The sequence below is a fragment of the Polypterus senegalus genome, chromosome 1 (assembly GCF_016835505.1).
Source record: "Polypterus senegalus isolate Bchr_013 chromosome 1, ASM1683550v1, whole genome shotgun sequence".
Taxonomy (NCBI): domain Eukaryota; kingdom Metazoa; phylum Chordata; class Cladistia; order Polypteriformes; family Polypteridae; genus Polypterus; species Polypterus senegalus.
In genome coordinates this window covers 253,849,352-253,877,255 of record NC_053154.1, presented here as the reverse complement: position 1 = coordinate 253,877,255, position 27,904 = coordinate 253,849,352, and the positions used below count along the sequence as shown (strand labels likewise).

At 35.5% G+C, this 27,904-nt stretch overlaps 1 protein-coding gene across 2 annotated transcripts in view; it reads right to left on the bottom strand.

Annotated features, from left to right (window-relative positions):
* The window catches only part of tbc1d12b (TBC1 domain family, member 12b), a 97,953-nt gene that overhangs the window by 6,392 nt on the left and 63,657 nt on the right, over positions 1-27,904 (bottom strand). For both annotated transcript variants that reach the window (XM_039772055.1, XM_039772066.1), the window contains 7 exons: positions 21,615-21,730; positions 20,801-20,883; positions 14,942-15,059; positions 14,524-14,630; positions 14,345-14,425; positions 9,121-9,215; positions 6,598-6,669 (listed from right to left, as the gene is read on the bottom strand). In XM_039772055.1, coding sequence (XP_039627989.1) covers positions 6,598-6,669; positions 9,121-9,215; positions 14,345-14,425; positions 14,524-14,630; positions 14,942-15,059; positions 20,801-20,883; positions 21,615-21,730 — 672 coding nt within the window. The remainder of the gene's footprint in view (positions 1-6,597; positions 6,670-9,120; positions 9,216-14,344; positions 14,426-14,523; positions 14,631-14,941; positions 15,060-20,800; positions 20,884-21,614; positions 21,731-27,904) is intronic.

The following is a 27,904-nucleotide window of genomic DNA, read 5'->3' as shown; positions in this document are numbered from 1 at the left end:
TGTAAACACTATGCTTTATTTTAGCCTTTCCATAGAAAAATGCAAACTTTTTAGAAGGGCACATCAAAGAGACCAATTTTCTAACTAAAGAGAGATGTTAAGATTATAGCCAAAAATCTTGTGAACAAAAAAACAGAAAAAGAGCTTATTTCTATTTTTTCATGAGATTCAACTAGATATGTTAAAAGAAAACAATTAATTTCAAACCTTAAATACTATTATATATCACAGAAGCAAAACAGTTCCCAGAGGGCATTCATTTTTGATACAGAAAAGGACACCTTTGAGTCAAATAAGAGTACTTGTTTACCAAGCTTATTGGAACTGAGACTTAAATAAATAAACTGCATGGATTAAACATACTTCACCATGTTATTTACTTAAATATGTTTTAGTATTTGTTTTAGAATGTGGAGCAAGCTGAAGTGTCCTTTGTGAATGACATGATTTGCTAAAGCTATCAAAAACTTTCTAGCAGAATTGTACACATATAATTTCAAAATTATCATAAGCCATGCAGCAGAATAACAGATACAATAATCAATCAATGGGCATATTGCAATTCAATGAGAAATGCAAAATAGTTTATTAAATAGAAAAAAAACCTTAATTCTGCAGACAGATTTTATTTTAATAGTCATTAAAAAGCAATGGGAAAAATGCAAGGTTAAGAGAACAGATTTCCTAAATAAAAGTAAATTATGTAAAAGTAGCTCTAATAAACAAAACCTTATTTGTTTAGGCGCTTTCATAAAGCTAACTAGTACCGTGACAAATTCACAGTGAATTGCACTTGTGTATGACTCTCTTTTGAATTGGATGGTATGGATTGTTATTTTGTTATTCAGTTGACACAAATATCAACATTTTACAGGGGAAAGTAGAATTGCTAGCAGCGAGTGGCTATTGTGCAGTTACCAGGCAGTTAGTGGCAAAGGTTCTATGACAATGCACTTCAAAAGACAAAGCAATCGTCATCAATAGACTGGCTGAAACGGCTAGTAAAAGAATTGGTTTAATCTCAATGCTTTTAATATGCACTCAAATCATATCATTAGGAATTTCTGGCGCTAAATGAGATAATCCCATCACACCATGTACATTACCATAACCTTCTTGTTAAATATTACTTAAATATTCATTGGCATCAAAAGAAAGTCAGTCGCAACTGAAGTGTTTAAGAAGTGTGAGCTCCCTGTTTAACCTAATAAGGTCATTTGACAAGACACTGAAATAATAAAACACAATGGACAGTTATAGCTGGGAGGGAGTGGTATGGCTGTAATAATAAGTCAGTGGAGATGAAATGGAAACAACAGACACGGCTACAAGGTTTATAAAGATCAAATGCGACAAAACTGTAAAAATCTTACATTTTTGTGAATTATCTATATCCAGTGTAGGAAAGTTTATCATGTAACAGCACAACCAAAACACAGGGGAACACTGGCTTTTCAAATACAGACAATGGGTTAAAGCTACACATTTCAACAGGATGATGGCATAGTTTAAATGTGGGAAATACTGGATACCACAAGCAACAAACTGAATGACTAAATTAAATGATCTGCCTTCCTCTTGCTTTAGTAACCAGAAAATTCTGAAGTTCACAAATCCAATTCTTTAAAAAAAAAAAAAAAAGGAAATGGTTAAAGACAATTGAAAGACGAAAGAAAAAAATACAATAATCAATCACAGAAGTAGAGACTCTTATTAAAAAGTGAATACTACACTATTTGGCTAAATGTATGTGGACACCCCTACAAAATATCAAGTTCTGGTGTTTCAGTTGCACCCATTGCTAACAAATGCTGTGTTCATATGTTCTTCAGCAGAATGTAAAAATAAGTTTCGGGTGTCAAATTCCAAGGGAACTTGCAACAAACTTGGAGCTCCAAGTCTGAAAACAAAGGTACTTGATATGTCGGAGCTGTGAAGTAATCTTGCCCGAGTCAGTTGTATAAAATAAAAAATATAACCTGGTCAGTCAGAAAAGTCTTTTTTGGACTAAATTGCATTTGGGGCGAGGTGAAAAACATTGATTATGTTTATTTTATTCTTCATTTCAACAAAACATGCCATGTATCTTTAATTGCTTTTTACATGTCACAAATCAACAGCGACCTTGGGTTTGTCTGAATTGGCTGTCCAGAAACTCATGTGAGTGCAATGCAGTGGAAAAGTGAAACATCACAATTTGCATCTCCAAATAGTTTGAGAGCATGTGAATGCAGCAAAGCGTACAGAGCACAGAAAAATAACCTAGCCCTCTGTTGCATCAATCACAACGGTGTGACAAAATGCCCCTGGAATCAACATTAGTACAGGAGCTTCATGAAGTGGGTGTGACGATGTGGGTTCTGCTCCATGCTCCCTTCGGCTGTTCGGGAGCCATTGAACCCAACATAATCGATAGATATAACCGAGGTGAGCTAGACAGTGAGGCAACAACACTTGAGCAAGGGGATGATGTAAAAAAAAGTACAAAGTGCTTTTATTTAAACTCCAACAAAACAAAAACAAAGTGTCCACAAAGTGCAGTGATTCAAAACTGTTCAATAAAGTCTTCTTCAAATAAATAATTCATAAAATAACAAGCGTGGAGATTAAAAACACTACAAAAAAAAAAACAATCCTTTAAAACCAGAGGTTAAAACGTTGCTGGAAGCATCCTTAAAACCAATAAGCCCGGTGCTCTTCTACAGCAGCGTCTCACCTGCTTCTCCCGGCTGGGCTTTGCAACAGGCGAGACGCTCTCTCTGCAGCTGCCCTTTCTCTCATTCACACACAGGTCCAGAGACCCCCCGATCCTGGCTTCGGTCTGGCACTCAACCCAGGCCCGAGACTTGGACTCCCTGGTTTCAAGGATGCCCACACCAAGGACTTCACCTCCAAGCCTCCCAATTCCCGCCCTGCCCTTACGCGGACAGTCTCTCCTTCTTTGGTCACTCCCGCTACATGATCGCTCAGCAGGAGCGACTTCTACTTCAACTCCCGGACGTCGGCCTAACACCCAGGCTTCCAGGCAGCTGCCTGCGAGCGCTCCTTCACTCGCTCGCCCACACATACCATCTCTCTCTCCTGCTTTCTCCAGTCACCTCCGTCTTTCTCTCCTTTCCTTGTTTGTTTTCTCCTTTTTTTTTGTATCCTCCTAACCGACTCGTGCTTCTTTATATTGAGGGGGGGCCATAGCAGCTGCAGCATATTAGCCACAGGAACAATCACGGATGTGGGCAGGCAGTCACCTGGGCACTAGGTGAGAAACGCCCACATCGCAGATCGCCCTGCGGCTTGCTACAGCCACCATGAACCCTCACTAAACCGCCGCAAGCGCGGTGATTATTTATTTAAATAAAAACGGCCTTTGCTGAGCGAGCCGAGGATCCATAACACCACAGTGGGTTTCGATGAATGAACAGCTGCACATAAGCTCAAGTGTAAGCTGGAGTGGTGTAAAGCATGCCGCCATAGGACTCTGGAACAGTGGAAATGTGTTCTCTGGGGTAATGAATCATGCTTCACTATCTGGCAAATCTGACGTATGAATATGGCTTTGGTGGATTCCAGGAGAATGCTACCTTCAAGACCGCATAGTGCCTACTGTTAAGTTAGGTGGAGGAGGGATAATGGCCTGGGGCTGTTTTTCAGGGTTTGGGCTTGACCCTTGGTTCCAAGAAAGGATACTGTTAACGTTACAGCATACAAAGAAAGTTTGTTTACATAGTATAATCGCTCAACTGAAACCCTCCACCTGCGTTCTTGATCCAATACCAACCAGATTTTTCAAAGAAATATCAGGCGTGCTAATTGACAATATTCTGGACATAGTTAATTCGTCATTAGATACGGGGGTCTTTCCAGACTGTCTTAAGACTGCTGTAGTTAAACCCCTGCTCAAGAAAAATAATCTTGACCCCTCTGCTTTTGAAAATTTTAGACCCATTTCTAACCTGCCCTTCTTAAGTAAAATTCTACAGAAGGCAGTCATTATGCAGTTAAATGACCACCTCAATAAACATGCTATTCTTGATAAATTTCAGTCAGGCTTCAGAACAAATCACAGTACAGAAACTGCACTCGTTAAAGTAGTAAATGACTTGCGGGTAAATGCAGACAGAGGCCATTTATCTGTTCTCATCCTCTTAGATCTGAGTGCTGCATTTGACACCATTGATCATAATATTCTTAGAAATCGCCTTAGTCAATGGGTGGGCCTCTCTGGCAGTGTCTTAAATTGGTTTGAATCCTACCTGGCAGGGAGAAAATTCTTTGTGAGTTGTGGTAATCAAATCTCAAAGACACATGATATCCAATATGGTGTTCCACAAGGCTCTATCCTGGGTCCGCTGTTATTCTCAATCTACATGCTTCCGTTAGGTCAGATTATCTCAGGGCACAACGTGAGTTACCACAGCTATGCGGATGACACACAGCTGTACTTATTTATAGCACCTGATGACTCTGACTCTTTCGATACACTAACACAATGTCTTACTGGTATTTCTGAATGGATGAATAGTAATTTTCTCAAACTAAATAAAGAAAAACTGAAATTTTAGTAATTGGCAATAATGGATTCAGTGAGGTTATCAGAAATAAACTTGATGCACTAGGATTAAAAGTTAAGACGGAAGTAAAAATTTAGGGGTAACCGTTGACTGTAATCTGAATTTTAAATCGCATATTCATCAGACCACTAGGACAGCATTTTTTCACTTAAGAAACATAGCTAAAGTTAGACCTCTTATATCATTGAAAGATGCGGAGAAATTAATTCACGCTTTTGTTTTCAGTCGACTAGATTACTGTAATACACTCCTCTCAGAACTACCCAAAAAAGACATAAATCATTTGCAACGAGTGCAGAATGCAGCTGTTAGAATCCTAACTGGGAAAAGAAAATCCGAACACATTTCTCCAGTTTTGATGTCACTACACTGGTTGCCTGTGTCATTCAGGATTGACTTTAAAATACTGCTTATGGTTTATAAAGCCTTAAATAATCTCGCTCCATCTTATATATCGGAATGCCTGACACGTTATATTCCAAATCGTAACCTTAGATCTTCAAATGAGTGTCTCCTTATAATTCCAAAAGCTAAACTTAAAAGAAGTGGTGAGGCGACCTTCTGCTGTTATGCACCTAAAATCTGGAATAGCCTGCCAATAGGAATTCGCCAGGCAAATACAGTAGAGCACTTTAAAACACTACTGAAAACACATTACTTTAACATGGCCTTCTCATAACTTCACTTTAACTTCATACTGATACTCTGTATGTTCAATTCTTCATAATAATTATTCACAGTGGCTCCAAAATCCATACTGACCCCTACTCTCTCTTCTGTTTCTTTTTCCGGTTTCTTTGTGGTGGCGGCCTGCGCCACCACCACCTACTCAAAGCATCATGATGCACCAACATTGATGGACTGAAAGCCAGAAGTCTACGTGACCATCATCATCATCAGGTCCTTCCATGAAAACCCTAAATACAAAGAGGACTGTTTGACTTATGTTAGGTAGATTGCCCAGAGGGGACTGGGCGGTCTCTTGGTCTGGAACCCTACAGATTTTATTTTTTTCTCCAGCCTTTGGAGTTTTTTTTTGTTTTTTCTGTCCACCCTGGCCAACAGACCTTACACTTATTCTATGTTAATTAATGATGACTTATGTTTATCTTTTATTGTGTCTTCTATTTCTCTATTCATTTTGTAAAGCACTTTGAGCTACATTTTTTTGTATGAATATGTGCTATATAAATAAATGTTGATTGATTGATTGAAAGTTAAGAAAATTATGCATTTTCACCTTTGACAATTATTTGGGGAAGATTATTTTCTGTTCTGACATGATCGCACCTGTGCGCAAAGCCATGTCCAAAAGGAGATAAGTACCTGAATCTCACAAATGCTGAACTGGCACAAAATTATCATAAACACATTCTAGAATTAAGTGGAATGTCTTCCCAGAAGAGTGTAGGCCATTATGGCCACAAAGAGGGTTTAGGAACAACTCTATATTAATGCTCATGGTTTGAAACGGAATGTCCACTAAACTTATATAGGTGTGATGGTCAGGTGTTCACAAACATTTTGACGTAAAGTGTATCTTGGTGAGATATAAATTTGATAGTACTCTAGGAAATAAGCTGATTGAAACACTGACAGAAACTACTCTGAAGGTAAAATATATAGTGATATCAGAAATGGTGAATGCATGAATAAGCTTAACAAAAATGCAGAAAGTCAAAAACCTTATACAAAGGCACTGACGTGACACTGACAACATTTACTATTAGTTGAAGCCAATAATATTGCTACATAATATGTTGGTGGTTGAAAGTGACAGAGAGAGAGAGAATGCAGTTGTTCAAGTCACTTAAAAAATAAATCAGTGGAGTTTCCCACTTTGTGGTAATGCCCATGGTAAAGTTCTTATAATAAAAGTACAGTGAACCAAAATTTACAGCTGAATCATCAAAACACAGTCATCTCAAAACATTTTCTAGAATCACTACATTTATAACACATTTACAAATTTATCTATCTTGAAAAAGGAATATAAATTTTTACATATATATAATAGAAGATTACTTACATAACCAACATCAGGTCTATAGCAAGTATAGGCTCCCAGCACACTATGAAGAAGATCATGATATGGTCCCCCCTGTTAAAGATTTAAGGGGTCAACATTAGATATAACTCACTAAAGTAATGCAGGTTGAGTATATGAAATGCCTGGGACCAGAAATATTCTGGACTTTGAATATTTTCAAATTTTGAAATATATACAGTACATAAAGATATCATAGAAGCACACAAGTAGTGGAATGCAGCCAGACCAGTTAAATAACGACACGTACACATAAAATAATTCATATAACTGAGCCATTATTCTGTGCATTGATGTGACAAATGTATTAAACCTTAAAAGTAATGAACAGGAGGTAGATACACTATTGTAGTTCCCTTTTAAGAGGGCCAGTGTTATGTATTTGTGCTGAAGAACTTTTTTGATATTCTGTCATTTATATCGGCTACCACTTCTCAGGAAATTGGCTGGCAGGTCAGGAATATTTTTGCCAGCCTTCACTCCATCACACCTGCTGTTCGGGAAGTCATTAACTGGTGAAAGATGCATTCAGTTTTCAAATGGTGTGATCATACATAAAACATAATATGTTTTTGCCAACGTAAAAAGGCAATTTGCAGCAGTGTAAAGTTTTTCCTAATGTAACTGGAGCAGTTTACTGCACTCGTATTGCAATAAGGGCAATCCATTAACGCGCAAGTCATCTGCGATATCAGTATGAGCTTTGAGGCGCTTCACGTACCCACAGTTACAAGATGATTGCGGTTTATAAATTTATGCATACTTATAAATTAGATTTTTTTTGGTGTATGAATTTTCTTGTTTTTTGGCGTATGCATATTTTCAAGCCAGAATCCAAGCATGCCAGTTGTTACCATTTTACTCCACCCGCAGCATACTGAAACTGACACTTTGCATTGCAGTGCTTCCCTGGGGAAAGAGAGTCAATCAAGTGATGGTGCTTCATTGGGAATACCAACCCTGGTTGACAGTTGTGCATCCTATCTTTGTGGTGCTTCACAGGGGACAACTGTAAAAACCCCTCTCCCCCTGGTTTATGAATCATGTGCTGTAGCTATGTTGTGCTTAATGCTCCCCAGAAGATAAGACTCCTGATTCTGCCCTTGAAAACCTACAACTTGATGCATTAGGATTAAAAGTCAAGACGGAGGTAAAAAGCTTAGGGGTAACTGTTGACTGTAATCTAAATTTTAAATCGCATATTAATCAGATCACCAGGACAGCATTTTTTCACCTAAGAAACATAGCAAAAGTTAGACCTCTTATATCACTGAAAGATGCTGAGATATTAGTTCACGCATTTGTTTTCAGTCGACTAGATTACTGTAATACACTCCTCTCAGAACTACCCAAAAAAGACATAAATCATTTGCAACGAGTGCAGAATGCAGCTGCTAGAATCCTAACTAGAAAAAGAAAATCTGAGCACATTTCTCCAGTTTTGATGTCACTACACTGGTTACCTGTGTCATTCAGGATTGACTTTAAAATTCTGCTTATGGTTTATAAAGCCTTAAATAATCTCGCCCCATCTTATATATTGGAATGCCTGACACCTTATATTCCAAATTGTAACCTTAGATCCTCAAATGAGTGTCTCCTTAGAATTACAAAAGCAAAACTTAAAAGAATTGGTGAGGCGGCCTTCTGCTGTTATGCACCTAAAATCTGGAATAGCCTGCCAATAGGAATTTGCCAGGCTAATACAGTGGAGCACTTTAAAAAAACTGCTAAAAACACATTACTTTAACATGGCCTTCTCATAACTTCACTGTATTTAAAATCCTGATACTCTGTATATCCAACTTATTATAATAACTATTCATGGTGGCTCTAAAATCCGTACTAACCCCTACTCTCTCTTCAGTTTCCTTTTCCAGTATCCTTTTGGTGGTAGCGCATCTACTCAAAGCACCGTGATGTTCCAACAATGATGGATGGATTAAAAGCCAGAAGTCTGTATGACCATCAACATCAAGTGACTCTGTGAGAACCCTAACTACAAAGAGGACTGTTTCATATGTTAGGTAGAATGCCCAGAGGGGACTGGGTGGTCTCGTGGCCTGGAACCCCTGCAGATTTTATTTTTTTTCTCCAGCCGTCTGGAGTTTTTTTTTTTCCTGTCCACCCTGGCCATCGGACCTTATTCCTTTTCTATGTTAACTAATGTTGTCTTATTTTAATTTCTTATTTTGTCTTTTATTTTGCTTTTCTTCATTATGTAAAGCACTTTGAGCTACTTTTTGTATGAAAATGTGCTATATAAATAAATGTTGCTGCTGTTGTTGTTGACCCCAGTAAACAATGTTCAAAATGAATAAACACATTTGGAATTTACACATATTGTTCACTTCTGTTTGCAATAAAAAAAAATAAAGGCAACATACGTGGGGGTCATTTAGGCAGTTGAAAAGTCTCAAATTTAAGAGCATTTCAGATTAGATACATTCAAGTTGCACAAAATCAAGTATGAAACAATTCCTTTACTCATTTTAAAAAACATACCTTTTGAAATATAAAGAGAGATGGGAATGTTCTAGAAATATCCAGCTTTATCAATTCTAAACTTGACTCTCTATCTGCACCAGACAACAAAGAATCTGTAAAGACATAAATATAACTTTTAATTAAATAAATCTGAGCATCAACTGACTAATTGCCACGATCCAGTAATCAATAAAATTAACATTCAGAAAAATAGCTTATCATGTGTAACTTTAAAAATGTAATTACTTATCTCTAAGGTATTGCTATTTTGCTGCATATATATAGCGCTGCAGCTGTTCAAACAAATTCTGACATGATTCCCATGGACAAAGCAGGGTGACCACACATCCCTGAAGATCCTCTTTTGAGGCTTAAAATATTACTTGCCATAATGTATACAATTAGTAAGATTTTGAAGATATTTCATTTTGCTCTTATCCAGCTTGACGAAATAACATATTTCTTTACATGTAGTATTTTATTTGTTCATTGCACTACCTGACAGATACTTTGAATTTGCACGCAGTATAACTTAGCACTGTACATACTGTATTAAGGATGCGGCTAGGAAATGCAAAGGGGTTTATTTAAAGATGGAAAAGCATTTGACAGGTAGGAGGCAGAGACATATTATGACTGATTACCAAATGACTGACACAAAAAATGCCCCAAAACACCTGTACATTTACAGACAACTTTATATACTCAGACTACGGATGCTATGAATGTAATTACTCCGATCTCCAGGCTGTCAAATAAACGAACCACACGCCGTGGCACAGCGTAAAGGGACTTTGTCTCTGATGCTGATGTCCAATTCCCGCGAGGGTTGCAGTTGAGTGTGTATGCCTGATGAGCCCATATAAGAGTGAAACACGTGTCGCATACTCTTTGCATTTTTTGACAGTAAACTATGTAATTATATATACAGTGATACCTTGAGATACGAGTTTAATTCATTCAGTGACCGAGCTTGTAAGTCAAAATGCTTGTATCTCAAATCAATTTTCCCCATTGAAATTAATTGAAATGAGATTAATTCGTGCCAGCCCCCAAAAAAACCACCCTGATTTTTTGTTAAATGTTTTCAACATAAGAAAAATGTATTTATAATGAAAAAATATTGCATACAAACAAAATAAAACCTAATACATAAAAGAGAATGTAAAGAAATAAACAGATGTTGGCGAAGCCAATTAGCGTATTGTAATGTTTTTTTCTTTCACTTCTCTTTTGCTTAACTTAATTTTCTTCTTCAAGAAGTGCGTTCGTCACTTTCATTCTCAAGGCATTTCAATAGAAACCTTTTCAAGGAGCTTTGTTTAGTCTTCCACTTTAGAATGTTTCTGAAATGAGTTAGGCAAGTGTCATTAAATAGCGCCGATGCACGATCAGTTGCAACTTTTTCAGGGTGTTTCTTTTCTTTAAAGTTCGAAATTTTTTCCCACATTGCAAACACCTCCTTTATCTTACTTTAAGAGATAACCTCCTCCGCAATCTCCAGCAGAACCTCTGTATGTTGCTGCATCTGTAGTTCCATCAACTCCTCTGTCATCAGTTCCTCAGAATGTGCGGCAGCAAGCATTGATGGCTCGGATTTCGAATTTTGGCTTGTTAACTCAAGGCAAAAAAAAAAAAATCGACCTAGTGACGGCTCGTATCTCAAAAAACTGGTACGCTGGGGCACTCGTATCTCAAGGTACCACTGTATGTATGTATGTGTGCATATCTATCTATCTATCTATATATATATATATATATATATGAATATGACTTAGAGACTCATTTTCAGTCTGCTGTATGCTGTAAAATGAGAGAATGCATTAGTAAATGCTATAAACTATGAAAAACCAGGTAAAATGGCTATATATAGTTACAGCGTCCTCTGAAGTTGTTTTGACACTTTGCACTGTTAAGTAAATACTCAACCAAAAATAAAAAAAATAAAATAAATATATATATATATATATATATATATATATATATATATAAAAATATGTTACTAACCAAATGGAGTTTGGAGTGGTGGTGGCTGAGAAAAATGTTTACTCTTATGTTTTCATGCTGATGGACAGGACAGAAAAAAAAAGTTAATACTATGTAAAGGCAATACAGGACTCCTGACCAACAAATGTGTGGGAGAGGTGAGTCTTTGATTCAAAAAGTCTCTCATGAAGCGTTTAATTTCCTGTTTATGATTTGTGCTATTAATTCCAGAAGTAACTATTTAACAATATTTTAGGACAAAAGCATGAGCTTTGCACACTTTCAGCATATGACTGGATAACACACATGTGGATTATGCGACATGAGGAACATGCTATTTTTTTTTTCCTTTTGTCTGTAGACATTTTTCACATCTTTTGTCGTCGTACAGCATTGATCACTATTGGGTTGTATTATACGAAACTTTTTCTCCTTTCCATTCTGCACGAAAAGAGGAGATTAAACAAACTCTGTTACAAATAAAGAACATGGGTAAATAATATACAAAAAATATTTTAGGTGGAGTACTCCTTTAAGCTTCACTAACAGAACCAAGACAGCAAAAAGCCTTATGGATGAAAAGGATTGTGTGTGTGTGTGTGATGGCCAACAGAAAAAATGTTTAAATTGTTTCATTAGGTTTTAAGATTGTTAATTTACTGTAAATTATTTTTGCAACTAATGAGGATATGAAAGGCATTAAAAAGGAAACAAACTATGCAGAAAATACAGCTATACGTTTTATCTTCATTTGTACCATCATGGAAGAAAAACAAACTTTTTAAATAGCTGCACATGTGCCAAGTAGTTAAATAAAAACTATGAAACTGGAAAAGGTAATAAGGTGTTATAAATTTGGAGGCATGTATTAAATGTTGCCAATGCACTCACTCCTCTTTTATGAAAGCCAAAATATGTTTAACCGATACAGGTACAAAGTTAAATTCAACTACATAAATATTTATGGTTCATACAGTGATGTCTACACAATAAATGCAACTTAAAGATTTAAAGAAGGAATCACTATTAGCAACCATATCTACAGTAAATGATGATTAGAAAGCATCAAGAAACAAAGATGCAGCAAGGCAACATAAAAAAAAATAAATAAATAATCATGACTCAAAATTTAAAAGATTCCATAAAGCACAACACAACAATTTTGCGTCAGCCTCCATGTGCAACACAAAATGCACAATACAATCATATTAAACAATATATGATACGAAAAAAAGAATACAAAATTACAACATACTTTTACTTTCACTCTAATTTCTAATATATGACCAAAGCAAATAACTATTACAGATTTGCACAAGAAAGATGTCAAGTCACGCACCACAAAACGAAACAGCTTGGGATCCTGGTTGGCAACCCCCCAGGCAAACATGTGGTCCAGTCCTACCCTCCAGAAATGACCATCTATGTGCCACAGCCAGGCAGCAATAAGGATACTGTGAGCCGGATCACCCTCAGGGAATTGTGTCATATGGCCATAGTGACATAACTGATGCTTCCTCACAATGCAGTTAATGTGCCACATTTGGCACTCCATGAACACCCGTTCGTATGACACAAAGTCAAACTAGTGGTACCCAACGATTCTCCGAAGAGACACAGTACCGAAGGAGTCCTGTCTTACAAGAAAGAGGCAAATCCCAAAAGTGCAGTGATGCTCTTACAGAGTAACAATACTCTTTCCCAAATCCACAATGAAACATTTTGGATACTGGGAAATATTTTCTTGGAAATAAACTTTAAAAATATTTTAAAGTGTTCTACTGTAAATTCAATTAAGTACTTTCATCTTTAAAAGAGATCAAAAACGGAAAAGGGTGCAACATTGGTGTTTATCCTCCAAAAGCAAAAATACATTTAGCAATCATTGAATCATGTATGAATAAGTCTTAAGAGGAAAGATTATCTTGGATAGCCCCATCTTATCTCTCAAACAGCAATTTGAAAAAAAAAAAAGATAATTTAAAAATATTTTTATATTAGAAGCAAGCATTTTAATTCATTTTTTAATGTGCTTATATGATGAAGGAGATGTTCAGAATATTTGATGTGGACTTGCTGAAAGAAATGGCAGACCTTCCATAACATGCTGCCAACAATGTGGTAATCTTAAAAACTGCTTGAAATTAGTGGTTTGAAATATGTCCCACATTTAAAAAGAACAGACTTATTTCTCTGTGTATCTTTTTGCCCTTGAATATGATTATTAATAGCACTACTGTTGATAAGACAGACTTTCAATAGATTATTTCCCCAAGTTACAAAACAAATAGCAGCTGCTAGGTCCTGTGACTCAACTGATGATAGCCCTTCGTCAAAATATGTATCATAACAGATGCCTACACATTATACTTTCATAAAAAAACAAGCTTTGTATAAAACAATCATGGAAAAAATTAAGACCCTTTTACTGTTTTCAAGATTGAGGACTTTTTAACATGAGATTTGAAATAAAAGCCTAAAACAAATAAGAAGCATACTTTATATGCAAGCTACATAGTGTATATGAGATTACAGTAAAAACAATGTTAATTTCTTCAAAGTTCTCAAGCACTGGAAAATACCTTATGATGTTTTCTTCAAAAGACATAAAAATACTGTCAAGAAAATAAGTAGCATTTTTCCAGAAGTTCCTATATTGCGTGTGAGAACCTGCCAGTGGTGTGGGAGGTTTAAGGAGCTCTGGCTCTGTCGCAGAGGACTAAGAAAATGATGAGGTGTCTTTGGCAGAGAGAGAAGATATCATGAAGATCTTGTCAATAAACACTATATGGTCTGTTTACTGTGTGTGGATGAAGAAAGAAAAGAAGCTACTTTTAGCATCTTCTATAATTGAGTGAACTGAGACACGTTAAATGGTCCACTATAGGATTCACCTTTAATTTGTAACTTCATTCTGTTTGTCTGATAATTACAAATAGGTTCTGATATTTTTGAGGTAAACAAGAAAAAAGTCTGAAGGCAAGGTAGTTATATTCACTAATCCTGGTGCTGGGGAGTGGCAACATGTTACATGTTGCTTAGCTCATGCATGTGCAAATTTCACTGTATACATGACAATACTGATTTACCAAGGGTGCCAATATTGGTAAAGGGTACTGTATGGTTAATAATTAATTAGACAAATCATATGTTTTCTGCAACATATTTAATTAGGTTTTATAGTTCAATTATATGCTAATTGTGAAGTTAGTGATCTGCAAAAAACATAGTAAGACTTGTTTTTATTCTAACCAACCTTCTGGCTCATTCTCTGATGCTGTTTCACCAAAACTTCTCCACCTTTCCTTTGCTCTTGACAAAAATATTTCATACAGCTCTGTAAGAAAGAAGTAACCAACATATTAATGTTAATGTGCAGACACCATACTATAAATAAGTCCATCCAGACTTTACCGGAAGTAAAATATTATTCACCATGAGTAATGTTGAGTTCATTTCCAATTGCAAGACTCCAGACTTTTCCTCTCACACTGGGTGGTAGACCTTGCCACCACAACTCACGTACTTTTCGAGTATTTCGCCTAAAACATGAAGCAGTGCATTAATAAAAGTAGCAGTAAATGTTCTTGGTACTTTAATCCATATGTAATGTTATATGTATTTGTATAACTTTTACACTTGATTAATATTAACCTGATTATAAATTTACGATAAAAAAATATAAAGTGTACTTTTTGTACTTTTGTACAATGACAGTAATCAGTTAAGGAGTGGTTTGAAATTCTTCATTTAAAATGAACTGAGTTTTTTAATTTAACATATTTTACATATTCCTCCACAATTAAAAAGAACCTGAATCTAACATTATGCGAATAAACAAAATAGTTCTTACATGACTTCCCAGTTGGGAAGGATCTCGGAATTCCAAATCACCATTGCATTAGCTATTGTCTCCTCCTGCTTGTATCTTTCTTTCATTATTTTCTTTTTTTTCTGTGCCTCTTTCATTTCTGAAACAACAAAGTTTTAGCTACATAAACACAACACAGCTATATTAATAATCAAACTTAAATTCCAAAATAACTAAATACAAATCAAAAAAGACAAATCCAAACTGATCTGTAACTTGAAGTACAATATGCTCATTTTTAACCTAATTACCTTATATCAATTAGCTTTAAAAGAACACAACAGCCAACTTAGTATCTCAGCATTTCTAAAAATGTTAGCACAAATATTCAATTCAATTTAGTTTATTTTTGGATAGCGCTCTTCAACAAGTGCAGGCTCTGAGAACTGTAACAAGTTTACAGATAAAATTCAATTACAAACTTAAATCACTAATTATAAAAATAAACACTACCTATCAATATACATTAGAGCTTCGTTTCCCTTTTCTATGCATCCGTCTGTATAGACTAACTCCATTAGGGTGTTATCAGATGGTGCTTTCACATCAATCACTATAATTACATAAAAAAAAAAAAATCTACTATGATCTTAACAGGCAGGTCTGTTAACCTTCTTGTTTGTTCTATATTCCTGGCAAAGGTTAATACAGTTAAAATTTCCATGGCACAAGGTAATTTAATGTATCTCAATGCCATAATTAATGATAACTTGTTTATTGTTTATATTCCTTAGTATTTAATTTGGTAGCTAACATAATGAATGTTTGAGAAATGGAGAATCATTTTCTTTATTTTTATTGATTATAATCATTTCATACAGATAGATCAATTTTCACAAAAAATAGGATTGAAAACTAAACAATCCAACCCCCACGACTAAAAGAGAGCATGGCCAACCGAGTAAAACTTAAAGCTGGTCAAAATACATAAACTGACGAGTTTAATAGGCAGATAAAAAAAGGAAAAAAAATGCGAAAAGAATTATTTCCTCAGTGCTTTAAGAGCTTATTCTAAAATATTATTGATTAGATCCTGCCAGGTTTTGAAAAAGTTCTGCACAGATCCGCTAACTGAGAATTTCCAATTTCAAATAGTATAAAACATCAGTTACCCACTGACGTAAAATAGGAGAGTTAGGATTCTTCCAGTTAAGCAAAATAAGTCTGCGTGCCAATAGTGTAGTAAAGGCAATCACAGTTTGTTTGTCCTTCTCCGCTTTAAGCCCATCTGGAAGAACACCAAACACAGCTGTTAATGGGTTAGGAGGGATTGTGACACCAAGGCTGTCTGAACGGAACTTAAAAAGTTTTGTCCAGAATGGTGTTAATTTGGTGCAGGCCCAAAACATGTGACCCAGAGAGGCTGGGACTTGATTGCAGTGTTCGCAGGTTGGATCTTGCCCTGGAAACATTTTGGACAGTTTTAATCGAGATAGATGTGCTCGATATATAATTTTAAGTTGAATAATTGTATGCTTTGCGCATGTGGAGCTTGAGTGAATTCTCTGCATTGTTACCTTCCACTCCTTTTCTGATATGTTGAGTGATAGATCTTTTTCCCATTTTACTCTTGGATCTTTGAAAGGGAGGAACTGTAAAATAATTTTATATATTGCAGAAATGATGTGAGTTCTCCAAACTGAGCAATATTTTCTTCCGGCATGGAAGAAGGTGCGAGATGAGACAAATCGGGCAGGTTCTGTTTGACAAAGTTTCTATTTGAAGAGAGTGAAAAAAATGTGTAGCTGGAATGTTAAATTTGGAATGTAATTGTTCACAGGATGCAAAGATGTTGTCTATATAAACATCTCTAAGCAATTTAATCCCAAATGTCTTCCAAATATTAAAAACTGCATATGTTTGCGAGGGTTGAAAAAGGTGGTTCTCATGCAGAGGTGCCACAGATAAAAGATTCTCCATCTTAAAATTCTTTCTACATTGGTTCCATATTCTGAGTGAGTGAAGCACAACTGGGTTATTAGTGTATTGGCAATAACCTGCATTTATTGGGGCACAAAGCAGGGAATATCAAGAAGTACTACAGGATTTTACTTCTATTGCCGACCAAGCCTGTGTATGTTCATCTTTTTGTGTCCAGGTTTTTATAGCTTGTATGTTTGCTGCCCAGTAATAGAACTGAAAGTTGGGTAGAGCCATGCCACCTTCTGCCTTATGTCTTTGTAGGGTCCTTCTCTGATAATCTCCTTTATCTGATATGCATTTCGACAGTGAACTGCCAGTGGTTCAATGGCAATTGCAAATAGCAGTGGTGACAAGGGGCATCCCTGTCTGGTACCACATTCTAGTTTAAAGTAGTCTGAACAAATGTTGTTAATACAAACTGAGGCTTCTGGATTGGTACACAGTAGTTTGATCCATCTAGAAATATTCGGGCCAAACCCAAATTTCTCTAATGTAGTAAAAAGGTAGGTCCATTCAATCATGTCAAATGCTTTTTCTGCATCCAACGATATCATCATCTCTGGGGTGTTTGACTTTGCTGGTGAATATATTACATTAAACAGGCGTCGAAGACTGGAAGTGTCAGCCTTTAATAAATCCAGTTTGATCTTGTGATATTACTGAAGGCAGCACTTTCTCCATCCTTCTAGCTATGATTTTTGAGAGTATCTGAACATCATTATTCAGAAGTGAAACTGGTCTGTATGATGCACATTGTAACAAGTCCTTATTTTGTTTGGGAAAGATGGTGATTAATGCTTGGTGAAAAGTCTGAGGTAGAATTTGATTGTCTCTAGCTTCTGTAAATGTTGCTAATAAGAAGGGAGCTAGCCGAGTAGAGAATTTCTTATAAAATTCTACAGGGTAGCCATTAGGGCCTACTGCTTTCCTGCTTTGAAGTGACATTAAAGCATCTATTTATGGTATCTGTAATGTATCTAGAAATGCATTAGATTGTGTGTTGTCTTCTTTAAACTCAGTAGAATATAAGGATTTATAGTAGTCTCTGAATGTGTGCATTATATTTATATGGTCAATGATTTTATCTCAGTTCGTTTTGGTGATTGCTGGGATTGCATTGCAAACTTCTTGCTTGTGGATTTGTTGAGCTAAGAGCTTATTAGCTTTCTCTCTGTATTCATAATAATGATGTTTTGATTTAAAAATGAGTTGTTCAGTTTCTTTAGTTGTTAAGAGGTTGAGCTCTGAATGCAGTGCCTGTATTTTCCTATGAAGAGCCTCACTTAGACACCTATCATGCTCTTCATCTATTCTAGTGATTTCGCTGGTTAGCTCTGATACCTTATTGGTTTCTAATTTATTTCTGTGGGAAAGATATGAAATAATCTGTCCTCTGAAGGAGGCCTTTAGAATTTCCCAGAGTATTCCTGCAGAGATCTCTGAGGATGTATTTGTCTATAGGACGAAACTTGATTTTTTTGGATATAAATTTGGTACAGTTCTCGTCTGCTTATAAGTGGGTTAAGGCGCCATCTGCGAGATGGAGTGTTTGATCTTGGAGCTGAAATCATTAGGCCCCAAAGGGGCATGGTCGGAAATAACAATAGCGTCGGAGTTGCAAGATTTAATCGTAGGCAAGAAATTATTATCTATAAAGAAATAATTCTTGAGTAGCAATGATGCACTGGTGAGTAGAAGGAATAGGTTCTTGAGTTTGGGTTTAGAAATCTCCAGGGGTCTGATAAGTTGTGGTCAGGTAAAAACTGTGCATTTGTCTTTGCATTGTTAGACATCATCCCCGATGTGACAGGAGACCTTTCTAAGAATGGATTTAAAACACAATTAAAGTCCCCAGCCATTATAATTTTATGAATGTTGACATTGGGAATGGATGTAAATACATTTTGCATGAATTCCCTATCATCAACACTGGGTGCATAAACATTTATCAAAATCACTTTACAGTTATATAAATTGCCCATGACAATCACATATCTCTCTTGAGGATGAGATACTATATATCTGATACCACAAATGAGACTATTCTATGCATGAGAATTCCCACACCTCTAGTTTTCTTTGTAAAGCTGAAATGGAACATTTGGCCAGTCCAGTCTTTTTGTAGCCGGAACTGATCCTTGCTTAGTAAGAGGGTCTCCTGTAAAAAATACTACCTTAGCGTTTAAACCTGTTAGGTAAGAGAAAACTTTCTCTCTCGTTAATTCGTGATTCATGCCTTCAACATTCCAGCTCAGAAAGTTAACTGTCCCCGTTCGGTGTTTGGTAAAAAGACAACGCCATCATTGTCTGAAGCAGCCAGCAATACTGCCTTGAGACTTCAGAGGTTTTAATTATCGGAAATCTGAACTACAATTGGACATAGATCCTCTACAACCAACAACTAAAATTAGGACATTAATCAACACCAATTTAACATCACATGAATTGGAATTGTTTTTAACTACATGATATTGTGAAATACTGTTTAAAAAGCATGGATTCAATGCTGTATAAAAATGTATTTAATTGTTTTCTATTTTTTTTTTAATATGACACATTACAAAAATTAAAGAAGAATGTGATAAAGGATTATTTTATGAAATAACTAACATTTAAAATACTTCAATTTTCAAATTAGATAAATAAGTCATCAAATGCACCTGGAAAATTACAACATGCATACATTTTCTAACTTTCAAATACTATAATGACTAATGTTATAACAAAATGCACAGACCCCATTTAAAATACCCCAGGCAGAAACAAACTTTAAATTGTTAGTCAGCGAAAATAAAAATAATGAAGAAGTGATCTTCTAAAATAACAGGTTTACTAAAATATATCAAAGCTTCAAAAGGGTAAAACCCATTATTTCAGTGGTGCAAAGTACTAAACTAGTAAATAGGCATCCCACCTTGAGTGGAGATGAGGAGTTGGAGGGGGAAAATTGGCATGATAGCTTTTGGAAGATATTTTTCTCAAGTCCAACTAAGGTCTAAAAAGGATGTTAATGCATATAAAAACTAAGCCTGATGGTGATGAAATACATTTGTGATCTAATTTTAAATAAAATATTTCGTCCTGAAAAGACATGGACCGATAATAAAACCAGGACACTGGCCAGGAACCATTTTGTAAAATGTGAATGAGCTGCAAATAGAATAAGGACTACTTCTAAAAAAAAATAACCACAAGGATCAGTAAGGCATAGAGTTCATGGTATATTGAAATGAAACAAAAACAGTTTTTCGACTATCTAAAATTCACCTTTGGTTACCAGTGTCAAAATCTAATTCTTCAGCCTCAAAACAAAAGTCAGTTATTTCAAAACTCTCTTCTTAATATAGCTATTGTAAGGAAGAAAATGCATATGTGTGCTATATTCTCTAAATAACTTAACATTTATACCTTTTTGTGCTCTCATTGCTTGTCTTTCCATTACAGCTTTTAAAAACTAGCATATTGCCCCTTGAAAAATAGTAAAACTGTATTCATGAGTGAATGCACTTTCGCCTGCTGCATTAAATACAGTGTCTAACCAGCAAATTTCAATTGAGGAATACCAACGTTATATTGAATGACTAAATGACTGTTAGCTTCTGCTAAGGATGAAATTAATTTTATTTATTTATTTTTTTACATAATGTCTTTCACTGTGAAGTTCATCAACAAACTGTGATTTAATAACTGTAGCTTTTTGGTATATTATTAATGTTTCATAGTTTTAATACAATTCATGTTTTGCTACTTTAATGTACTTTATTTAAAAGAAATACATTTTTGAAAAAAGGCGGATGGTCATATGTAACATTTTGCACCTAAAGCTATTAAAAAAAATTGATTTAAGCAATAATTGAAATATACAATAATGTTTAGCTTATATACTAAACAAGAGTTAGAAAAAGATCAATTACAAACCTCGTTTCTTTGCCTCAGCCACCATTTCATCATACTCTTGTCTGTGTCGCAAAGCTTCTTCTGCCGATTTTGCCGGAAGATTTCTATGTTTAAAAAGTAGTAAGCACATTATTTCAGAAACTCAAAATTAAAAATCAGTGTTTTAGACTACAAAATTGAAAATGTTCACGTGAAATTTTCTTTTAACCATTATCTTAGAGTACTTAAAGACAGTTATTGAAATTAAAGCAGTGCCCATTTACACAAACCAAGAACAACCCACATTAAGTCACAACTAACTCATAAATTTTCTTTATGTAGTACAAAGTGTGCCTGAGTGCACAATTCCAAATACCTGCAGTTCATAGCCTCTTCTTTAATATCCAATACTTTTTAAAAATGTCCTGAAATTCTTTTATGAAAAGTTTTTTTTTTCGCCTACAAGATTATAGTATTTATTTTAAAATGTTTTTAATACATCAAGGAAGTTACATCCAAATTTTCCAGAAAATAGCATGCCAAGAAAAACAATATTATAAACTTCTTTAAACTACTTACACATTATACTCTACATACAGTTAAGTATGGTCAACACTCAGAAGTTGAAAATCCATTAACTGAATTTATGATATAGTACAATACTTACAATCCACGAACACATTCAAGGTAAAATGGTAAGAAAATAAACCAGTACACACTCAGTTAAAAGAATAATACAAAACACCCTGGAAGCCACCAATTCACTTATCTTTATATAATTAATACATTATTAGCACTAGACACAATCAGAATTAGTTTGCAGAAGGTTATTTTGAAATTTTAAGTAAAAACTCACGCAGGCCGGTCTTCTAAAATGAGTGCAGTTGTTGAAAGTGGTTCAAATTCAAGGTTTTTACGACGTCCCGACTGTGGATGGTGATTGGTTGTTCTTGTTGATCGTGCTTCATATTCCTAAATCAAGATAACATTTTTGCAAATTTCAAATTCATATGTAACAAAGTGTGCGATTAAAGTGCTACTGTTCACTAATGCATACAGGAAAAAAAAATCTAGTTTAAAAAAAAAAAAAAAGGACACTGCAAAATGTTAAACACATTTTCTGCCAAACTCAAAGATCAAGCCAAAATATAATAAACACGTTCAATTTTCCATTTCAAAGCAATATGACAAGCAGGTTTGTACAACACGCATATGCACAACATAGTACATAACTATCAATCTCAATTAAATGCCTAGCGATAATACACCAGAAGAAAAAGTAATGAAATGGTTCAAAGGGAAAGACATACACAAACAGCTAACAAGTTAAAAGCTTAAATAGTTTTTTTGAATAGATTAAAAAGACCTAATTACTAAAATATTAAAATCTTGTGAACCCCTTCTAAAAACATAATCAGTGAATACTGTTACTTCAATTCTGAAAATTTCAAATTAGTTATAAAATCTGGTAGTACATTGTAAAGAAAGAGGCAGATAACAGGTAAATAGACATACTGTGCCTGCAAGGTTTGGTTAGGAATGAGGCAAACTGCAAGATTTAAGAAATTTAAAATGTGGAATCACACCAGATGCACCATTAGAAGTATCCATGAGATGCGAGTATCTCCAATAGACCTGCATCACCCAGCTCAGCAAGTAAAAGAAGAAAACAAAATTCAGGGATAACTGAGAATGTAGCACTGGAACACAAAGAAGCACCTCAGAATGTATAACCTAATGTTTTGTACTACAGAAAGTACATAGCCGTAGGCAAGCTGCAATCTACACTAAAAAGTTGTCAAAATGATTGTAGGGCCAAGGCTAAGGTGACTGTTTTGTGAGGTAATGTACCAATAGAAAGATAGGACTTAATTTGTTGTATCAACAATACAGCCTTCTGACAGAATCTGGAACATATGCTAATCTCCTGATATGGACCAAAGAATGAATGTTAGGAGTATGTGGCACAACAAAAGCCCAAAACAGCATGGTGAAAAATGCACACAGTGACAAATGATGCAGCTAGAAGACCACCTTGGGTTTAGGTTTTTTTTCCCCTGAAAAGATATTTTCTTTTAATAATAGAAATGACATGTACTTGAGGCATAACAAAACATATAATGTGAGAAGAAACACTATACACATAATAAAGTCAGCACAAATGTGTGCCAAAATTATTATATTCTTATGCCACGTGTATATATATATATATTTTTTTTTTTAATATTCAAATGCAGGCATACATCCTGAATTAAATGGAGACCCAGTGATTTAACAAGAGATGCACACTAAAATCATGATTTTTGTTTTTATAAACAGTGCCGACATTTTGCATTCATTCATATTGTTATTCAACATAGCAGAGGGAAATTCTCATCATGAGGCAGCATTGTGCATTTGCATGAAACGTGTAATAAATCTAAATTGAAATATTTAACTGAGTTGCTGTTTTTATAACAGCCTTACATTTTGAAATAGTCAAGGCTCCTTGCATGTCAATACTGTGTTCACAATCAAACATACTAAACATTCAGCATTACATACTTTCTGTAGTGTGCTGCGTGCATGCAAGATTAAAACACACACACACACACACACACACACACACACACAGAGTAAATGGGTAAAAAAAAATTAACATTATGATACAGAGCAAAACCAGAATGACGCTGATTGAAGTGTCATAAACCAAGGATAAGGAATTTTAAAGTGTCATGAGTGGCTCTTGCTGACGATATGGTAATAAAAATTTTGAAAATGTCTGAGTTAATGTAGTTAGTAAGTTTCACCGTTTCTTCCTTGGAAAGGTTTACTCAATCCCCATCGTATGATTAGGTAGTAGCTTTGAGTTATGATTCATAGCTATTTTAAATCAACTTAATTTTTTTTCACATGCAGTTAAAGACAAGGAATATTTTTTTTTTTTTAAAGAATTATAAAGGAGACAGCATTTTATATTTGGGCATCAGCATTAAATAATGTCATTAACAGCTACTGGAGACGTTTTCGAAATGAAACCATGTCCTTGGTGATGAAAGGATGACCTCCACAGCTGACTTAATTTTAAAAAGACAATCTCAAAAAAGTTTTGCTTTATTTCCTTTCTAAAATGATATGGATATACAGTTTTAAATATGCGTGTGCAATCTCAATAATTTATTACACTCTTGAATTGAAAAATTGACATATTTGCAAGTTTGGCATGTTATAAGGCTTTTATTTTTGCATTTACACCTCTGTCCTTTCACCTCCATTTTAAAATGCTATGACAGGCTGGGTGTTGGTTGACATTTAAAATAAGTTAGACAATGAATGCATGGCATAACATTCAGGTAATTTCAACAACTATGTTAACTGATATGAATGTTTCGGCATTTCACATTTTTTATGCACTTCTTCCAAGAGTCAGATATTACATGTCTGTTTGTTATAGTTTTATAACAACGACTCCTATTGAAAAGTAACAGGTGACAATAGAATGCAATTACATGTGTTAGTAGAGTACACAACAAGCAAGCTTTTTAACAGCACTCTACAATGGAGCTAAAAATAGCACAAATAAGCTTGTGGTGGATCAGTAGTTTTCATACACAGCAAAATGTGATTCAAGTGGTATGAAAATGGCATCGACTGATGTGTGTTAATGGTGGAGGGTCTGTGAATAATTGTTGTTCAATTTTCTTAAACAGTTTTGAAAGTATACCCAATAGAGTAGTAACCAATACAGTAATCCCTCCTCGATCTCGGGGGTTGCGTTCCAGACCCCCACCGCAATAGGTGAAAATGTGCGAAGTAGTAACCATATGTTTGTATGCTTATTTTTATATATTTTAAACCCTTATAAACTCTCCCACACTGTTTATAAATATTCCCCGCACAGTTATACAGCATAAACCTTTTGTATTCTCTTAGATATTAGGTAAGATTCATTGAAATTATGAATGAATATATATTACTGTTTATATACAGTAAAACCTAATTATTATTTTAAAGATATCGAGTGTCTCCGATATCACATATGTTACAGCCATTATGATAGACAGGCCACCAGCAATAAATACGTACAATGCAAGAAAAATTGTATACAGTAAATGTGTGTACAGTGACACTAAACATACATACATGTACTAAGTACTGTAAGTAGAAAATTATGGTTACTCACGAACAATGACACGATGACTTGTCCGATAACAATGAGTTTAGTTTTACTGCACAACAAGAGAGTGTTACAGCTCTTCTAAAGGAGCCTCTTCAGGCGACTGTGTAGCACCGCGGTTGTTCTTCTGATTGGCAGTCTTCAATCCAAATCCCTAAAGCAGATTCCATCCAGACTACTGCCTTATTACATCCACTTACAACTCGCTTTGCACCCTGGTTAAAATGACACTGTGGCCGTAGATGATCTATTCATTTCCTACTTTTTAAATAAAAAGAATCGTAGCCTCATTGATGCCATAATGGCATCCTACAGCGGTGTAGCTTTTCCCTTCCTTCAACATATCCAAAACGTTTACCTTTTTGGCAATCGTTAACCTCTTCCGTTGGCGCTTGGGCACAGCCCCTGAAGCAGTAGCAGATTGTTTTGGAGCCATAATGAAGGGCTTGACTATGCACAAAGATAAACACAAAAGAGCACAAAAGTTAACTCTTTACACAGCGAAACACGTTGATGCTGAATGAGCAAGACGAGACTCCCTGGTTAACGCCGCGGAATCGAATTCAGCGCTCCATCGCTGAGCTATTCAGCACACGGGAACTTAACTGCGTGCTCTGATTGGTTAGCTTCTCAGCCATCCACCAATAGCGTCCCTTGTATGAAATGAACTGGGCAAACCAACTGAGGAAGCATGTACAGGAAGTAAAAAGACCCACTGTCCGCAGAACCCGTGAAGCAGCGAAAAATCCACATTATATATTTAGATATGCTTACATATAAAATCCACGATAGAGTGAAGCCGCAAAAGTCGAAGCGCGATATAGCGAGATATTACTGTAATTAGCAAATGAAAAATATCTATTAATACAAAAATGGGCAATACTAGCATAAAATCAGTATGCTATCAACGAAAGTAATAAAGGAACTGAAACAAGTTCCCCACCTAGCTATTAATATCAAAACAATAATTTACTAAAATTTTATAACATTATAAATACAGTAGAAATTAAATACCAAAAAAATTACTTGGAAAGGAACTGCTTTATTGTTTAACAGAAATATGAATGGTACATGAAAAACAGGATGACTGAAGAATGCTGGGATTGTTTCTATATATTACAAGGAGAGTGGGGTGATAAAGATCAAGGGTGTAAACCACTGAAGCCTCCAACCTACTGACGCCATCATCCATATTTAAACATTTAGATCACTTAGGGCAGCTGCACCTTTCCCGTGATACTACTCAGTTCAAACACCATTTAGCTGCAGCCTGATAATGTCAGTTCTTTACAATAATGATCTGTAGATAATATTGTTCAATGAATTCAGTTATATATACTTACAGAATTTCTTTTCCCTTTCATTTATTTTCAGAAATGTCTTTTTGTGCTCTATTTGTTAACTTACCTAAAGGAGCAGGAAAAGGCGCTGCTGTGTGAGCTGTTTTGAGGGCACTCTGCCTACTGTTTCACTCACTCGCATTGGGCATTTGAGCAGCTGTCCAACAATTAAAAGATAAAAATATGCAAAAAATACAAGTTCAAGCAACCACTTTCCTGTTTAAGACGGACAAATTCACCAAATTTGCTAGTGCTTTTCAATGGAAAATATTGAAATTTGCAAACTTTGTACAGCACAAAGTGTTTGAGGTATCTGAAAGGAAATTAAACTGTCTTGACAAATTACTATGTTGATAAGTGTGCCATATATAAACAAATTGGTTCACATGGCATGTCATTTCATGCAAACAGACAAACGGACTTTTCAAGTACTGCATTATATGCAAATGCACCTAAAAATGCTTGAGTTTGGAGCACAATTTCATGTGCATAACTACAATATACCAAGATCGTCAAAAAATAACTGACAAGAAAAATATCAAATATATCCTTTAACTGATGTAGGCAGCAAGCTGTATGGCCAAAAAAATTACATTAAGTTATGAATAAAAATTCTAATTGCTTTGGTCAACATTGCCATTAGTGTATTTGGACATTTCAGAAGGAATATACTCACTTATTACACACAGCTAATGTAGAAGTCCATACACAAAGACATGACAACAACAACTTAGGATCAAATTTCCCATTTCCTTTTATGATATAAAATACATAACTTTTTAAAAAGTATTCACAAGGTCTTCAATAATAAAATGCTGACTGGTTTCTTGCCAGGGAAGGAACAGATGCAATCTTTGTTATTAGGCAAATTTAGGAAAATCATCTGTCAAAGACAAAAAAGTGGCATCATAAAGGTATAAAACCTAAAACTAACAACATTTAAATGTACAAAAAAAGGACTCATTGTTTTTGTTAGGCCCACTACTTTAAATTACTGCAATATTCTTCACAGCAATTGCCCGAGATGAAAAGACCAGACCACTAGCTGGTGTGCACATTCTTCCTATACATATTTGTCGGTACACCCTTTATGTTGGGGCATTACATGCATCTCTTCATGGCAATTATTTAACACTAATGGAAAAAAACATAACTCTAATGTGCCATAACAAATAAAAAAACACTGCGAAGTGGTTCCCAGACAAGACAATCCTCTTTAATAAAACCCGTGTGCGTCCAGGTGTCCGTGTGTGTGTCTTCTGGTGAAGTGCGCATGCACGGGCCGCATCGTGCATCGCGCCGTGCCCCGCCCATGTGCACGGCACCGTGGAAACACACACACTGGAAGCTGGGCACACAGTGAATAGCCTAGCCACGGCCATGCATGATAAGAAATAAAGGACAACATTGCTGGGGAGAGTGCTGACTGGGTAGTCGCGGCCGTGCACATAAAATCCGTTGCTGGGAAGACGCCACACATACAATAATCAGCTGCACACCAGCACAGATTAAAATACTTGCTGGGGAACTAAACAGTACTTGCTGGGGAGAAGCCACGAACACAATTATCAGCTACACGCCACACATTAAATCAGTTGCTGGGGACACTCTACTGATTGCCCACTGTTGTGACAGAAAATTTAAGTCATA